The 13463-nt window shown below is 40.6% G+C and overlaps 1 protein-coding gene across 1 annotated transcript; it reads left to right on the forward strand.

Annotated features, from left to right (window-relative positions):
- The first annotated feature begins 11845 nt into the window (after positions 1-11845).
- LOC146630101 (serine protease 1-like) lies at positions 11846-13205 on the forward strand. Its single transcript, XM_085355698.1, has 4 exons — positions 11846-12015; positions 12465-12526; positions 12824-12966; positions 13047-13205. Exons 1-4 carry the CDS (start codon positions 11846-11848, stop codon positions 13203-13205), a joined length of 534 nt encoding a protein of 177 aa, XP_085211824.1.
- Positions 13206-13463: the final 258 nt, after the last annotated feature.

A 13463-nucleotide genomic window follows, 5' to 3' on the forward strand; every position in this document is an offset into this window, starting at 1 on the left:
CAGTGTGTTAAATAAACTGCTTCTACCGAGATACTAATAACATACTACGTTGGTCTAGATTGCAGTAATCTGCTTCTACCGAGATACTAATAACATACTACGTTGGACTAGATGCAGCCACTTTACCTTCCACATTTAATTTTGTCTAATACTGGCTTCTGTAGCAATAATACATTAGAATTTATTCTGAAGACGCGGCCATTAGTTCAGTACATTGAAGTCGAGGTTTGAAGTTTGTTTATGGTGTCGGTTACGTCCTGGCTCTTGCCGGCTATGAAATAGAAGTTGAGTTAAGGAAAAGCAGATGCTGGCTTCACGGTGCGGTTAAACACTGGCAACGCGAGAGCGAAACACGTCCGTAGGTTTGGTTTATGATACGGCCGTGTTCCGGTGATATGCGGCCGTGAAGTGCAGTAGTGGTTGGTGCTAATTTTAGTACATTGAACAGAGGTTTGACGGTGGTTTGTGGCGTCAGTCGAGTTTTTTTTTTTTAAGGGCTGCGGTCATAAAACAAAGTAAAATTTTACTTGCCAAGAAGTACATAGAGCAAAACCTGGTTTATGATGTCTGGTATAACTTCGGGGATGCAAGCATCACTTTTATGATGCGACTTTGCTCCGTTGTGGCGGTCATAAGCGCAGAGAAAAGGGTATTTTGGTCTATGGTGCAGTGTGCTTTAAGAAGATCTAATAGTTGAGCTCAGAGGTTTCTGTGTAAAATTCCCGCTGAGGAAAAGTGTTGTGTGTGAGTGTCAAAGCGCGCTCTGGGTGAGAGAGTGTGTGAAGCTGCGAGGCGCGCTCTGGGTGCTGTCTTGTGGGTGAAGCGCGCACTGAGTGAGAGTGTGAGTGAGGCGCGCTCTGAGTGTGTTTTTGTGTGGAGTGTGAAGCGTGAACACAGTGACAGTGACGGTTAATGTGTTTGATTAGGAGGACATTAGAGCAAATACACATTTTAGGATCAAAGGTTGATGCCTAGTGTACCTGTGGAACTTTGCCCTAGGAGTGGCGACCCTCCTGTCCGTGGACGCGTGGCCAGGACCGGCGTTGTCCGGGTGCTGAGGTGGTGACTTGGGGAGGTGAGGGCCCCCGCATAGCCACGGAAATAACACTGGAACGGCCGTGTAATCACGGGTTCACATTTATTTCCGGACTAGAACAAGACACATTTTGCGAACAAACGTTGAGTCTAGATTAGTAAAGAAATATAAAAAGGTTGAATTCCTCGTTTCAGTGGTTGAAATTGTTGTGTGCCTGTCCCCTGACGAGTGTGAAATTAGAATAAAGAGGGAATTCGGAGCCACATAGAGATAGACGGGCATAATTGGGTGTATTACTCTGTGGTGTAATAAAAATAAAAAGGAGAGATAGTAAGAGGTGTGCAGTGGAGAATTATGGAGGAGTACAGAGAGGAATGTGTTGGGAGACTGGCGTGCAGTTTACGCTGTCAAGGTAGGCGTGATGAAAATGAAATTAAAATAAATCTCTTAGTGTGTTAATACAGGAAGCTGCGGACCTGGACCAACTGCCCCCACAAGCACGGCGGCCGAAGCAAAATTATAGGTAATGGGAACCACATCCAGCACGAATCAGCAGCTGTGAAACAGACAGCAGCGAGGAGAGAATTAGAGGAGAAATTAAGAGAAGTTTTAACACATAAAATTGGGGCCAACGGACTTGTGGAGGTTGGGAAGGCGTCCGGAGCATCACAACAAAAAGGTGAAACAAAAACACACACAAGCAGAGAAATCTGAGAGAAAGGCTCCTTTTAAGGTAACGCCTAGTTTGAGAAAAGATAAAATTAACCTGCTTTTATACAAATGCACATACACGCAATGAAGAAACAGCTTACACTCATGAACACGTGAAGATTTTCCAGCAAGGTTAAAGAAAAATTAACATACTTAAATGATGAAGTCTATACATTACTGACAAAGAAACCCTCTGGGTTGCAGGACAACAATTTAACTAAAAAAGAAAAAAAAAAAAGGAACACTGGTCTAACCAACCAGGCAAGACACAACAAATTTAGTGGTTAAAAGATTCAAATTGTGACATGTTTTCTGTTGATTGATTAATAAAAGTGATTACTGAATGAAAGAAAGTTCCTTTTTTGGGCTTTTAAACATGATCTTAAGAATTTTAACATATACCGGTGTTGTCCTGTCAACTTGGTGGGTTAGGAGTTGATTATATCGGGAGACAAAAAACAAAAAAAGGGGGAGAGAAGGCTGACATAGGGCCTGGCCCCATTGTCTCCCCTCTGAATAACACAGCCAACACAACAACATTTTCCTGTTCGTTGTTTTTGTTTTTTGTTTGTTTTTGTTTTGTTTTGTTTTTGTTTTTTCTATACATATTTAATTACAGGCTGCTTTGCCGGCCCTGAAAGCCGAGGCTGACTGGACTCCTGCTCTCCCCCATACGTGACACTGACCAAATGCTGCAACAGCTGGACCCACAACAACGACCTGAGAATGTCAACAGACCTGCAGGAATGTGATCTCATGCAGCCGAGACGGAGAGCACTAAACCTAAGGCCCGTTTCACTACACGGGGGAAAAATTCCCAGACTACGTCAGCTGACAGAGCTGTGACGAGACGCCCGCCAAGCCCGAATGAAAAGTAAGGCCGAGCGAAAGAATGCTGACCTTGATAACTTTGCATTCACACTGTGCAGGACAGTGATGGACCAACACGGATGATCGGGTGGCGAAAAAGGGCGTGACCGAGACAGGAGGAGTAACTGAGGTCAGAAGGCACCTCAGAATGGACAAAAACACAGAAGAAGATGCAGGTTTCACCTGCGGTGAACATCGACACTGGAGAAAGGACTGCCCCAATTGGGGTCAGAACCAGGACGGACTGAATTTTGAGCAGCAGCAGCAGCAATGGTCGCAAACAAACTGAAAAAGGAGGGGGGCAGGACCCCAGGGCACGCTTCAGGCCGTGGTTTACCCAGAACACCAGAACAGGAAAGTGATGAACACAAACACACACACATACACACACACACACACACACACACACACACACACACACACACACACACACACACACACACACACACAGGGGAATGTTGATTCACTGAGAAGTGATGCACACATACACATGCACACGCTTGTGCAATGAAGAGTGATCCACACGCACACACACATACACGCTGATGCAATGAAGAATGCTTTGCTTATGCTGATATGCAAAATGCTGCACACAAACATCCCAATGCATAATTTTTATGAGGAGCCATTGATTACCATTGATTACTTAGAATGTGTTATATGTCACCCAGAGGGCATTTATGTAGATTTTAGGAATAAGCTCTAAAACGGTTTGGTTATGAAAACAATGTCTGTGCGTGATGTCTGTTTATGGCTCAAGGCCTTGACTGAATTCTTTGCTGTGCTTCACACAGCCCTGATGAGGAACAGTGGCACAGAGTGAAATTGATGAATTAATAGTGTAAGTTTTAGGTCGGAGTACGGCATTTTCTGTGATTGAGTTTTAATTCAAGGAGGAACAAAAGGTGTTACGGCACCTGAGGTTCTCATTCCCACACAATATTGTCCCGGCAGGAAGCAAAATGTTCCTGTGAATTTCTGGTTGATTGTTTGGTTTTGTTTAGCGCTAGCTTGATTTTATCAGTGAGCTTTGGCTTGTGTTCTTTCTCGTAAGCGAGAGAGGGATAGTTTTATGCTTGGACATGTCTGCAACGGGCCCTAGTTTGTGTTATTTTAGTAGTATTTTGTTGGTTATGTCTGTTTTCGTTTTTGTTACAGTGCACTGGAGAAAAAACATCTGAGAGGTGTGATCCACCGGTGGTGATATGTTGATATTTTGTGAGTTTATGATTTAACAATCAGCTCTTTGAACTAGGCCTGAAAGATTGAAATTTAAAGCGCTATAAAATATTATTACTGTAAACAGTTGCAAAGTGTGCTTCTCCATGATTGTAATTGGCTTGGGAGAAATTCACTTATAGGGAACACTGATCTAAAAGGATTGCACCGAGTCAATCCGGCCCAAAAAAAAACAACAAGGAATTGTTTTCCTTTAAAATGATGACGTCATCTTGCTGGTGATGGAGGCTCGAATAGGTTGCGCGGGAGACTCCATTATCAGCAACATCTGGTATGAATGTGTATGGATGTATGCATGTGACTGGACTGAGATGGACGGACTGAAAGTTTTGACTGACTTGATACTGAGACAAAGACTGCATCAACTTTAGGATTAGTAAATGCCAATAGACAATTCACCCAGCGGGCAAGAGAAGGGTGGATGCTTCGTTTTGTTTTGTTTTGTTTTTTCAGGAGCAGGAGGATAAGAGAGACTGGAGGAGGAGACTGTAGCTTCACATAAGTATGAACTGCAGACTTAACACTTTGGTTGCTAATTTTGAGTTACTGATGTTTGCATTAAGAAAACTGTGCTATATTAGCTGTGTTTTGAGTAAGGTATCATGTTATATTATTGGGAATGCCAAATGCTACAGTGGAGAAGACTTTTGATGCCACTCATGACTGGAACACGTTATTATTAACCATAGCAGGCCACTGTAAAAAGTCAATTAAATTTTATAGAGGAAAATCGCCAAAATTGAACAATACCTATGAATGACTGGCCACATTCAGAATAGAGATATGCAATAATAAACATTGGTCCACATGATTTAGGTTCTCACTTGAAATAGTAAGTTATTAAATGTAGAATATAATCGACAGGGACATCTGATAGGATGTGGTACTGCAAAAGAACAAGAGCAAAGTAAATAAAGAAAATATTGTGTTTAGTTTGGATAAATTCAAATTAAAATGTACCATTACAAAAAGAATTGGTTAAAACTAATTAAAACTGATATAAAATTGAAAATCTGAAGTCGAAGCTAAATAAAAATAAAAACTGATGAAAATTGCAAAACTATTACAACCCTGGTGCAGAGATTGGCAAATCTGACCAGGAAACGTTATAAAATGGATTGTCAGGATAGTCAGCGTTAAAGCCACTTTTGACAGTCCATACTAGGATGGCATTGGACATCTTCGGGGCAGAAACGGGTTGGTGTGACCAAGGTGTGGTTTGGCTTGTTGTATGTACATTTCAAAATGTTACAGCTCTGGATGGACCAGTTACCAGGGCATGGAAGGAGGACAGACTTTATTACATGAGGAGAAGGGACATTTTCGGGATCGAAGATCCTCAGGGATGACAAGGCTGGAGCAACGGTACTCGAGAGAAGAATTTCTGATACTTTCTGAGATATGATGTCACCAACCTTCTCTTTTAATTGTCTAGCTCCAATGAATTGACACATGGGAGTGTGTCAAAAAGGGGGAGTTGAGTTTGAACATCAAACAATGGTGATATGAAAATTTCTATGAGTTTATTTTTGTGTTTAATAAATTAGCTATGGTAAAACTTAAGCTTATAATGTGTTAGACTTAGAAAGGGTTCACTAATTTTTATTTCTTTTACACACACATAGATTATGATTAGAATAAGTCCTGAACATAATATTTTAAACCAAATTTGAATCATTAGAAGAACAATGGATAACAATATTAGATTATCAAGGCTAGGGAGAGAGGTGTTTTGGTTTTCTGTCTCTTGCAGAGAAAGGAACAGACACCAGACGGGGACACGGAGATGTGAGGACCCTTCACAGCAGAGACAGATGTAGGGACTGCCGAGACAGCAACTGGGGTCAAGTGTCATGACGTTTGGGCTCCTGGAGAAGATGGATCCCACAGACACAGCAATAACCATGAAGGGGTTGGCGAAAACCAGGAACACCAGACCAACGAGGTTCGAGAGGCTCTTGGCAAAAAGGGGGACACGCCGGTGAACCCAAAATACACAGATCTTTGTTTGAAATCAGGGCCGAATAATCCCCAGAACTGTGCAATGACTAAAGGGTGGTCTAACCCCGGAGGTCGGAGAAAGAAGCTGAGAATCACCCAACTGGAAGACACTGGTAGCTGCAGCCATAAAAAATAAAGGTTAAAAGCTCCTTAGACAGAGGTTCTAGTCTAAGTACATTTGAAAGGTATAAGGGGGCATTAAAAAGGGGGTGGAAAACTGGAGCACCAAAATAAAGCTGTGGGAGAATTGGGGAGTGATGGGAGAGTCATCTGTAACTGCTGTTATGGTTGTAAATCTAACTTTGCTTGCATCTGAACTGCGTGAACACAGAGGTCATCCCACATATGGTCCACCCGTTAAAGGGGGACAGAGGGCCTCAGGATCAAGAAAACCTGGACCTTGCAACGCTGAAGTGCTTGTTATTAGTGATCTCTTTAATGAGAGATCAAAAGAGGGTATTGTGATATTATTCTGTTATTATATGTTACCTTATATATGTAATCAAAGTAGTTGAATTAGAATACTGCTGTAGATCATATTATACCCTTTAAAATAGAGTGTGTGAGCTGTATGTAGTTTAGTTCTCGTTATACTTTTGAGTTAACAGAACATATTCACATATTAGTTCATTAGATAAATGTGCATCACTCTGTATCCTTGATCTGCTGGGAATGTGTTACACTGTTTTCTTGACATGCTTAATTGTTGAATCATGAAGAGAAGGTTGTAAGCAGGAGACTCTGTGTCTAAAGACAGGGGAGATAGATAGACCACATTCCACACCCCCACCTTACAGAAAGCAGAGAAACAACTGCCGAGGTCATAACTTAGGCGCTGTAACAGAGAAAAAAATGTGATGTTTTGGCTTTTACGACTAGCTGGGGGCCACTAGAGACTATAAAAAGCTGAGCAACCCGTCACCATTTTGAGACATGCGGTCGAACCTCTGCAGGCATCTCTCCCGTCCGGACGTTGTAATGCTCTTATTGTTGATTTGTATGGAAATAAATGATTGTTGATTGAGCATTGATACACCGAGTATTGTCCCTCCTTCAGCCCAAAGATTCAAAGAACTGCGTGTTTTCAACACTATCCATGTAGAAATGTTGGCCAATCAGAAGTCAGCCTGGGTGGGAAAGAGTAAACAAAGATGGCGCATAGAAGCAGAACTGAGTCCTATGTGTGGAGGGACAGTAACTGTGTAAGCATTTAAACACTGCAGAGAGTAAAATGAACAGTAGGGGAGAGTGAGGTAAGATGAGCCAGTGGGTAAGTTGAACCACCCCTTGTATCTAGGTAACTGTGTACATGTTTTGTTATGTGACCATAAATCCAGGAAGCACTCATCATTTCCATCCTGCTATATTAAAGAGGAGCACATTGGAGAAGGGGTAAGTCTGTATTACACAAAAAAATGTTTTCTGCTTGTCAAAGTAAAATTTCTGCATATCAGGTAAATTGACTGTAATATTAAAACAAATGTATCTGTGTCTAAAATGATATATTATACATGTTGGTGGGTTTCTAAAATATAATATCATCTGAAGAAGTTTTCTAAAGATTAGCCTAAATTGCTAAGCTAGCCCGTTTTTTTCAAAGTGGTGGCTATGGGGCAAAGTGAGCCAAAGGCTATGGGGTAAATTGATCCAATGGTTCAACCTACCCCACCATAAGGCACTGAAATTTATTTAAGGCTCTGACTTATTAAATAGTATTTTAGTTCAGTATACTGAACCCTTTTGTTGTATTTGTCATATGTTAACTATTATAGAAAAGATATCATGCCAAGGACCTACAGACGGAAGACCAGCTGGGGCTCAACACCCCTGGAGGAGATTGAAAGGGCAGCGAGTGAAGTCAAGGGAGGAAAGTCCATAAGATCAGTGGCTAAAGAAAGACAAATTGACAGGTCAACCCTCAGGAGATATATTAAAAAGAGGGACACACAGGAGGTCAAATCGGTTGGCTATAGTGGAACAGCTTCAGCAAAGAGAGTCTTCTCTGAGGAGGTGGAGAAGGAGCTAGCAGAGCATATCAAGAAGCTTGCAGAGCAGTTCCATGGCATTTCCCCAAAGAAATGCCGTGAACTGGCATTAGAATTGGCAGGCAGAAACAACATTCCTACTCCCAGCAACTGGACAGAGAAAGGTTTAGCCAGTAGGAAGTGCAAGCAACAACATTTCAGTAGGTTGGCACAGACTAATGTATTTTGTGTAGTTTACTACTTTACCATTACATTTTTTAGGTAAAGAATGGTTCAAGAATTTTTTGGCACGCCACCATCTCTCTTGTCGTATGCCTGAGGCAACATCTTTGGGAAGAGCTACAGCCTTCAATAAGACTACAGTTGGGGAGTTCTTTGACAATCTGGCTAAAGTGATCGACAGGTAACAGAATCCAGGAGCCACCATTACATTGGCCTGGTTGACAGGTTTGCAGACAACGAAGTGAGTGCCAGATTTCTCAGAAGAATCCGAGGGATCACTAGCAGTAAGAAACCCACGTTTGTGTTCAAGGAAAATGATGAGGCATCTTTCCCACGCAAGGATGTGCTGAAGAAGCTACCTCAACCTCAACAGGCTGGAGGAACTGCAAGGAGGGAGCAACAGTTCATATTCCCCTGCAACCTTGATCATTGGAATATTGAATAGTTCTTTTGAATAAATGGTTTTGAACTGGTGGTTTGTTTAGAAACCACCAGTTTCCAGGTTTGTTCTCACAGGTTTACAACTGTTAAAATGGTTTGTTTTCACAATATGATCAGTTTTACATTTTAAAAACTACATGGTCAGTTTGCCCCAAGATGGCTCAGTTTACCCACTGACTAGGTTCAATTTACCCCTAATCTGGGGCAAGTTGAGCCAAAGGAGCATTTTTTTTTAATAGGTCATTATTTTGGGCAGCGTCATCAGACATAGATTCTGATCATTACATTTGAAAGGAGACATCCTGAAATAAAGGAATATGTTATCATTCTATTTCTGTGTCATTTTTTTCTCACATCCAGGGCAACATGAGTAAAAAGTGGCTCATCTTACCTCACTCTCCCCTAATGGTATTTTGTGTAAGTCCGCCATTGTAGAAATTCATTTCACCGAAACAATAACCTGGCGCACAGTGTGATGTCAAAAAATGCGCACACCTTTGACGCTGCGTTTTCTCCGTTTTTCTCGTCCACACGTAAACGCAAAAACTGAGTTTTCAAAAATATCCACCCTGGCTGGAGTTTTTAAAAATCTCTGTTTTCAGTGACCGAAAACGCCGTTTACGTGTGGACGAAAGGTGCGAACGCATAGAAAAATCTGCGTTTTCAAAAATACGTGTGGACGTAGCCCAAGATACTGCTGTTATTATTAAATAGTTTCAATTTGTTTCTTAGTTTATTTGTGATTTAAATTTTCACCTTTCATCTTTATGCTTAGTTTGTTCTGGTTACTTTGAATTTTGTAGCCTCGAGCTTATTTCTCAGACTATCTCCTTTTGTAATTTGTAAAAATAGTTCAGTGAGTTTATTTTCCTCCATTGTCCTGCGTTCTGTGTCACGTCTGTGTTTCTGTTCTTGCACACCAAGTTACTTATTGTGTTAGTCTGTTGTCTCTTGTGGTTTTTATTTAGTTTTACGTCGCTTGTCTCGTTTTCTTATTTAGGTTCAGCTGCCCTCCCAGGTGTCTCCTGTTTGTCCTGAGCTCCTTGTGTATTTACTCCCTCAGTTTGTCTTAATTGGTTGCTGTGTCCTCCCTCTCTGTATTGTTTCCTTCCTCAGTGTTTCCCTGGTTTTGCTAGTATCCAGTTTCCCTGCTGCTGCCCTGCCACTGTGTTTTTGTATTTTTTGCTACTGCATTGAAGCTGATCTTTGAGTTCATCCTTTGTCTCCTGAGTTCTGCATTTGGGTCCATATTTGAAATATATTCGAAAAACTAACTCTGTAGGTGCTCACACGCCACTGCACGCTCATGCATGTGTGAGAAAGAAAGAGAAAGAGAGAAATACTGCTACAAGCTAGTTCAGAAATCAGAAATCAGAAAGGGTTTTATTGCCAAATGTTGAGCAGGTTTACAACATTAGGAAATTGCTGCGGTGCTTCAGTGCAAACATACTGTTATAAATTACGTTTAAATAGACATGAAAATAAAAATAAGAGTAAGAATTAAAAGTGCTAAGTAGATAGATATATACATGATATATACATGAGTGCAGGTGGTGATCAGTGCCAAACATGGAATGATGCAGTGAACACAGCGTAGGGTCATGTGTTAGTGGTGGGAACAGTCATACGGTTATTGTTCATGTGTCCGACAGCAGAGGGGAAGAAACTGTTCTTATGGCGAGAGGTTTTGGTGCGAATGGACCGGAGCCTCCTGCCTGAGGGGAGCAGGTCAAACAGACTGTGTCCAGGGTGAGAAGGGTCAGCTGTGATCCGAGCTGCACGCCCCAGTGTCCTGGAGGTGTACAGGTCCTGCAGAGATGGGAGTCTGCAGCCAATCACCTTCTCAGCAGAGCGCACAACACGCTGCAGTCTCTGTTTGTCCCTGATAGTGGCTCCAGCGTACCACACAGTGATGGAGGAGGTGAGGATGGACTCGATGATTGCAGTGTAGAATTGCGTCATCGTCCGTGTTGGCAGGTTGAATTTCTTCAGCTGCCTCAGGAAGTACATCCTCTGCTGGGCTTTCTTAATGACGGAGGTGATGGTGGGCTCCCACTTCAGGTCCTGGGTGATGGTGGTGGTAGTTGTGATAAATGGTAGTTTAAATTGTGTCCAGGTAATGAACCATTAAATCTCCTCTTGCACCATCTGAATCTCTCTGCAATCACATCACATAGTATGCATATTTTAATTTATACAGCCAAATATCACAAATCTGACCTTAAGGTCTTTGCCACCTGGACACACACACACCAACCGCTCTGAAGAAGCTTAGAGTGGATTTGGAAATAGACACCTGAGGTGAAAGAATTCAATTGATTAAAGTTGTGCTATTATTAAAAAGGTAACAATATCAAGATATGATTCAGGAGGATGTGAAACAACTTCTTAGGTTATGTACTTATTGATTATCAATAATTAACAATGAATATGTTTATTTTACAACCATGCAAACATGACTGATTAACCTGCATGGGGAAAAACTGAATATTGAGTATTAACAACTAAGAGTGCAATAAGTGACCACTGAAAGAGGCCCACACAAAAAGTTTTAAGGCTGTAAGACAGCTGTATGTCACAGAACAATGAACTTCATTTTGAGCTTACTCATAATCAAATAGCATTTCATATCTTTGTTCACTAAGGCAGGAAAACAGCCTCAAGGTTTTGTACTGAGTGAATGAGACATTGTGGATTCGTTTCTGTCAAACATCGGTGTTCAATGTTGTCACTTATGGAAGTGCAATAACGATATGTACAAGACAAATAAAAGAAAAGAAATTGTTATATCAAGTGAGCCAATATCACATTAACTGAACAACTGATGTTTCATGCTTTTTTTATACTGCTTTTATAAAAAGTTTGAGACAGACCCTAATGAGCTACTGAAGCAAATAAATAACTGTCACTGAGCTTTGCATCTATATCACTGAAAAAGGCAAAGAGTTTGTGAAACAGAACAATTGGGACTGCGAGTATAGTTGCTGCACAATATGTTGTTCAGGTGGTAAGCCAACCATCTGTAAGTATATTACTCTTCTCTCAGGTTTCACGGTGTGCACAGAGGTGGATTTGCACAAGAGAATCTTTCACGACCATAGCTGTGAGAAAAATGATCGTCTGTATCACGTGCACATAACTCTGACCCATGGAACACATTACCATCATCTATGTGGCGGCTCTCTGATCCACAGCCAGTGGGTTCTAACTGCAGCTCACTGCTGGAAAGATCAACCTGGATGGTGAGAAATGACTGTTTCACATATTTTAAAAAAACCAGTCCAGAGACAAAAATCATTACTGGTATTTTGTTCTTTTACCATTTCCATTGTTTAGGACTATGTCTGCATATGTAGGAATTCATCCAGGTCCAGGAAGAATGGTGACAATTATTGATCACAAAATCTTTGAGGACCAAACAGGAAAACATGACATCATGCTTCTGAAAATCGACCCACCAGAGAATAAGATTAAGCCTGTTGTCTTCCCTAAATGTACACGTCGCAAAAAGTGAGTTTTGAGTAACCTTTTAAGTGTAAAGTTTGAATTCTGGAATATGTTGACATAATATGTATTTTTCTTGTTTAGTTGGTTGGTTTTTTAAACTTCCAGGAAGAGCAAAAAAATGTAGCAACATCTGTAGTCTATGAACAAAATGACATCATGCTTCTGAAGTTACAAACCCCCATTAGTGACTGCAGAGCTTCTTTATTAACAATAATGTAACTGAGACTTGAATATTGAGCAGAGGGTTCTGGTTTTGATTTTAGGTACCTGCTTAGGAGCTACATCCATGATCTATAATAACTGACAATAAAACACGAGCATGAGGAAATGGAAGGAAATGTAATGTTTTAATAAAATGTTTGAATCTGAAAAGATTAGCTGACTTAGAGTGAACTGGAAATACTCAGCCTGCAGACATGGAGATGGAATTTTATTTATTTTTTAATTTGTAGGATGGATGTCATTCAGATTGCAGGCCATGGTGGCTATACGGTTGATGTAAACTACAACAAACGTAAGACCAGTATTGTTTTGATTATTTCACAATTTTTTAGTTTATATTATACTTTGATTTTGTCTTGTGTGCCTGTTATAGTTACTTTTTCATTTTATTTGAAAACTGTGATGACATAAAGTATTTATTTCATTTTTTTGTGGATATACTGTCAATTTCCCTCCTTTTTAAATGCTGCTCAGCTTCTTTTAAAGAACACATTTTGTTCCAGAAACGAGGCAAAGCATGTTTCTTTCAATATCTGATTTCCTTGCATGAAACATGCAGTAGCATTTGTTATTTTCCTTTTTTCTCTAGTCCCTGATGAACCGCCTCATCTCCAGTGTGCAAAGATGCATGTTGTTGAGTGTGAGCTTAACCTCCATCCATGTAATTCAGCATTCTTATGGCCAAATGGAAACACGATGTGTTACAAAGAACCTCGAGTGGACATATGTAAGGTGAGTTACCATGCTGCCAACATTTTATCTGTATCATTATCAGATGTTTTGGTACAAAATATTTATGTTTTCTCTCTCAGGGTGATTCTGGTGGTGGAGTGATGGCCAAAAACAACAAGATTCATGGTGTGCATGTTGGTGGTTGTGAACCTGCCTGTACCGGACCAACTATTTCTCTGAAGGTCTGCTCTTACATTGGTTGGATAAATCAAGTCATTACACGGAGTAATGGAAAATAATAAAATTAAAATAACATTCAAAATAAACAGTCCGCTCTGCAAGAAACTGCTTCGGTGTGAATTGTTTCTACATATGAACTTTCGATTGTTAAAATATAAATATGTCATGTGTGTTTTCAATGTAGTTTCAGGCGTCAAGTAGATCATTCAGTTGTTCAGAAACTGTGAAGTTTGCATGAAGGTTGTTGGGTCCTTTTTGCCAGATGATATTAAGTAAAGTAAAGTACAAATGTAAGGAATTTGTACTTTATTTTATTT

This window comes from Diplotaxodon limnothrissa, linkage group LG6 (genome assembly GCF_057381915.1).
Source record: "Diplotaxodon limnothrissa isolate DT_005_m linkage group LG6, D_limnothrissa_male_GT1.1, whole genome shotgun sequence".
Taxonomy (NCBI): Eukaryota; Metazoa; Chordata; class Actinopteri; order Cichliformes; family Cichlidae; genus Diplotaxodon; species Diplotaxodon limnothrissa.

Coding starts and splice junctions, on each gene's coding strand:
- LOC146630101 (XM_085355698.1), top strand. CDS start 11,846: ATGTCTGCATATGTAGGAATTCATCCAGGTCCAGGAAGAATGGTGACA. Junction 12,016..12,464: donor AAATGTACACGTCGCAAAAA/GTGAGTTTTGAG, acceptor TTTAATTTGTAG/GATGGATGTCATTCAGATTG. Junction 12,527..12,823: donor TGATGTAAACTACAACAAAC/GTAAGACCAGTA, acceptor TTTTTTCTCTAG/TCCCTGATGAACCGCCTCAT.